Below are 4,780 nucleotides of genomic sequence, written 5' to 3'. Positions count from 1 at the left end.
AAAAAAAAAACATTATTTTAGCTGAAGTATTTGTATAAATACTGTGTGCCTTTTACCCCATGCTGGTGAGCCTTTTACCCCATGTGTGGGGTAAAAGGCCCCTCAGCATATTTATAAAAAAAAAAAGATTTTTAAACAAAATAAACAACTTGAATAATTTATTTTCACACAAAATCTGTTGCTCCATTAATTAATCATTATTGTGATGGGGGGCCCTGCAGTAAGTCATAGCCCCGGGGCCCAGTGCGGTCTTAATGCGGCCCTGCTTATGAGTAACAGTAAAATGCTGCAAATCATTTTTTCGTACGCTTGAAACGCGATTTACACCTTTACAAAGCTTCTCTTGCGCATGCAAATTTAATTTACGCTTACAGTCTTATGTACACTTCCGCAACTCTTACCCTGCATATGCAAACCTTTTTGACGTCATTTTACCTTCATAATAAATCGCTTGTTGTATTCCTCAACTGTAAGTCACTTTTGATAAAAGCGTCTGCCAAATGAATAAATGTAAATGTAAATATTCAGGAATCATTCTGCTCAATATGCTGATTTGATGCTCAAGAAACATTTCTTATTATTATCAATGTTAAATCATGTCGTGCTGCTTAATATTTTTGTGAAAACCGTGAAACAAGAAAACCATTTTTTCAGGATACTTTGATGAATAGAAAGTTTAAAAGACCAACATTTATTTGAAATAGAAATATTTTGAAACATTATACATGTTTTTACTGTCACTTTTGATCAATTTAATGCATCCTTGCTGAATAAAAGTATTAATTTTTTTTTTTATTGTACTGGTCCCAAACAGTAGTCTATATATATAAAATGTATTTGTATTATATGATGTACAAAATTTAAAGTCACTATCAAGATCCACGTTTTGGACTTGACAAGTCTAATGTCTCGAAGATATACCACAGATTGTGTGCTGCGGGAAACAGACTCACCCGAAGCCGGCTATCATGCGACAGAGCAGGAAGAAGCCATAGCCCTGCACAAAAGAGGACAGGAAGGCAAAGAAGCCATTCATGGACATGCAAATGAGCAGACACTGCCGTCTGCCCACCTTGTCAGCCATGCCGCCCCAGAAGAAGGCCCCTACCATCATCCCCAGATACACAATGCTGCCTGTAGTAAATAAAAGAAGAGTGGGAACACACACACGCAGTCATATTCAGCAGAGTTTGTTTTTGTCTTCATTCTTGTTTGGCAGCTGATTTATATATACTGGCTTATAAGCAGCTGCTTCTCAGAACAAGAACACCATTAAACTTTCAGTTGACTGATGTTTTCACCTGAGGACTTTCTTTGTTGTTTTCTGGGTAAAATGCAGGAGACTTTCCGGGATGATGCTTGTAGCAAGGGAGTTTGTGTGCAGTAAAAATGTTGATTACACAAGTAGCCCAAAGGAAAAACAAATAACCATTAAAAATGTATCAGATTCATCTCTACAGAAGACCTCAGACATCACAGGAGTTAACTAAAAAAGAACTTCAGCTATTGTGTATTGTAATAAGATGCCTTACATATTTAGAGCAGAAATAATATACTGCAGATGGTGCATAGATAAAAAGAAAAACCACTCTAAAAAGTCTATTAAACACAGCAATATAGACAAAATCTGAGTCAAATTTTTCCTAAATGATTACTTTGATGAAAAATACAGGTACAATAAAATAAGCACATTTAAAAAAATAAAGGTACATTTTAAAATAAAATAAAATAAAATAATAAAATACAATATAAATGTTATTCTTCTGTAGCAGACTGATTTTTCTGCAAATAATCTATTTAACATAGAATTGGAAAAAGGGAAAAGCTTGGTTCATTAGAATTATATTAATAAATTCAGACATGCAATTCAGACATGCAATACGAATGAGCTTTAATGTTACATATGACTAAATCCTGATGGTTAAATAAAAGTAATATGTGTGTAATATGTGTGTGTGTGTGTGTGTGTGTGTGTGTGTGTGTGTGTGTGTGTGTGTGTGTGTGTGTGAGATACTAAAAATCATTGTAGCAGACATAAATACATAAGTCTTGAAAAAAGGGAAGAGCTAAAATATTACATAAGACTGAAATTGGGGAGAAATTGGTGGATATAGTTGTATTTAAAAGAAGAGATGCAGTGACACTTTTTAGACTGAGCATGTGTTGCAATGCACAAAACATTTAGGAGATTTGCTGATTCCTCAAAATGTAAATGTTCTCATCTGATACAGCAGCTTTCTTTGTGACCAAGCACTTAAAATTTTGCTGCTGTTGAACCAGCACAGCAATTAATAGTGAGCAGTAAACTGCTTTGCTGGTACAGTAACAAGCCTGCTAAATAGATTCACTTTGGAGGTAGACTACTTTAAGACTGGTGTGATTATACAAATGCTTTTATTTAATGAAGCAGAACCTGCGTATAATAAATGCATGTCTCACATTCCGATAATACTGCAGACTCATAGAGGCATAAAAGACACATTTGTCTCCAGATGCTCTTTACTTGTAACGAACACTCCTGAGATCATGTCAGGCATTGCACTTTTCAGCAAGCTGCTCACTTAGAAAGGTCATACCAAACATTTATTTTTTTCCCCTCAATTTTTAACATTTGTAAAAATATGTGCCAAGTCAATGTGCCAAAAACATTATTTAGTTACTTAAAAGCTCCCATTCCAATCCATTGTAACTGGATATCAACCAGCTATCAAAACTGTCTGCCTGTCTTGGCTTACTGAAGCTGTAGTGGGTTAGACAGGTGATAGAGAGTGAGTCTGCTGGCTAGTGGAGCTGTATGAAAGCAGTTTAGTGTTGACTGGGGCTGTTGACACAGCAGGGAGTGCTGGTGTATGGAGGCCTGTAGGGGACAAGTGCTTATGGCTGATTATGTTTTCTCAGCAGGGTCCAGTGGGGTTGATTGTCAACTCAACAAAGCTGAGAATCATACAGCTACTTCTACGCCAATAAAGGACAACTGTTGCAGAGAAACGCAATGCACAATAACAAAAAGGTGAAGGATTAATCTGTCTTGCACACCTACAAACATGATTCAGCACAAAAAAATATTAATACAGGATTTGTTTCAGACAGTGTAAAAAGATTCCGGAGTCTTTATTTTCATTCCTTTTTAATTGCAGTGATGGTGCCAAACGCAAATGTATTTGCATTCCTCCGTGAAACTTTGTTATTAAACCTAGTTATTAATAACTAATTCTAGTTATTAATATCGCTGTTAACAATAATGTTAGACAACTATATCGTACCATGAAAACAGCGATAACCAGACAAGAAGAGTGACTTGTTTGTGACACTTCAACACTTTAATGACTGTGGAAGGTAGACCCAGAGGAAAGCACAAGTGCTCATTTATTCAGGGCTTTTAAAAATAAATCACCCCCATAAGACGAATAGCTCACAAATGAAATACAATAAATATCTTTCTACTACCTGTACTGTTGTTATTTATCCATTGTCAGCTTGTCTTTATGATCTGTACGTTAAAAACCATCTGGGTGGATGGCGTGACAAAGCTGAAATGATTATAGCAGTATGATTTATATTCTGTTGCTCAATATCTGGGCCATAGAATTTAAAAGAGAGTGTTTAACAGAGAAATTAAAGAGAATACAAGTTTTGGGAAAATATCAGTGTCAGAAAGGCAGAATTATTTTAAGCAAATGTTCTCTGTAAAATCGAGTATATGTATATATATATGGCAGCGGTCCCGCTGTTGCCGAGGCACAGCATAGACTGTTGTCATGGGGATCGCAAGTGGATTTAGCGGAGGGATCCGAGATGGGCTCGTCCTTTTCTCGGTCCTCAGCCCGCGCTGCAGTTTCTTCCCCCCGGAGAGAGAGCCAGACATTTCATCTATCTTCCTCCTAGGAGGTGGATGTGATGAGTGTCGAGACAGAGGAGCCTGTGGACTCACCACCACAGTCCCTCGCGTATGAGGAGCTCGTGGAGGTTGTGACTCGTGCTGTAGCCAAGTTAAATATCGATTGGCCAGCCAAGAAACAGGACGCTCGTCCTAAAAGCAAATTAGATGAGCGTTTCCGGAGGACTAGATCACAGCCTTCACGACGGGGCCTTCCGTTTTTCCCCGAAACGGCGGCAGGTCAGTCTGGCGCATGTTTGCACACCATGGCGGTGTTACAAGCATACCAGGCTGATCTGCTCAGGGACCTGGATGACAGGGGGGAGGAGGAATCCGACGTTGTAGCTGAACTGCATCGGGCCACAGATTTGTCCCTCTGAGCCACCAAAGAAACGGCCATAGCCATCGGCCGTTCAATGGCACTGTCGTTGAGAGGTTTCAGGAGGCGAGGAAGCAGCAAGCGGCGGCGTTTCAACGTTTCCTCCCTCGTCGCTCCCAGGCGGGAGCAGCCCCAGCCGTCAAGCTCCTCATAAGTACGGCACGGGAGAGCTCGCCCCCTCGAGTGAGGGTGCTACAGCAGTAAGGTCAGTCGTTCCCTGCCGGTCATTCGCTTCAGGGCACTGAACTGGCTCGAGAGGCAGGTTCCCTTAGTACATTTTTTGGCAGCGTGGCACTTTCACGAAGTGTGTGGATGCTGCTCTGGCTCGTGGTGTGGGACTCAACCTCGATGCAGGCACGTTTGTCTCCTGCTCGATCGAGTCAATCCTCACGACAGTCAGGAGAGTAAGAGAAGGTCAGTCACTCACTGTCAAACAGTTTCAAAGGCTGTTGGGCCTGATGGCAGCAGCGTCCAACGTGATACCTTTTGGCCTGCTGTACATGAGACCCTTGCAGTGGTGGCTC

The 4,780-nt window shown here is 40.2% G+C and overlaps 1 protein-coding gene across 1 annotated transcript in view; it reads right to left on the bottom strand.

Annotated features, from left to right (window-relative positions):
• Positions 1-4,780, bottom strand: part of LOC107700085 (synaptic vesicle glycoprotein 2C) — a 35,919-nt gene that overhangs the window by 24,762 nt on the left and 6,377 nt on the right. The window contains exon 2 of the mRNA XM_016501609.1: positions 954-1,134. Within this exon, the coding sequence (XP_016357095.1) occupies positions 954-1,134 (181 nt within the window). The remainder of the gene's footprint in view (positions 1-953; positions 1,135-4,780) is intronic.

This window comes from Sinocyclocheilus anshuiensis, unplaced genomic scaffold (genome assembly GCF_001515605.1).
Source record: "Sinocyclocheilus anshuiensis isolate Anshui unplaced genomic scaffold, SAMN03320099.WGS_v1.1 scaffold983, whole genome shotgun sequence".
NCBI lineage: Eukaryota > Metazoa > Chordata > Actinopteri > Cypriniformes > Cyprinidae > Sinocyclocheilus > Sinocyclocheilus anshuiensis.
Note: the sequence above shows the minus strand (reverse complement) of the source record. Positions and strands in the feature narration are given on the sequence as shown.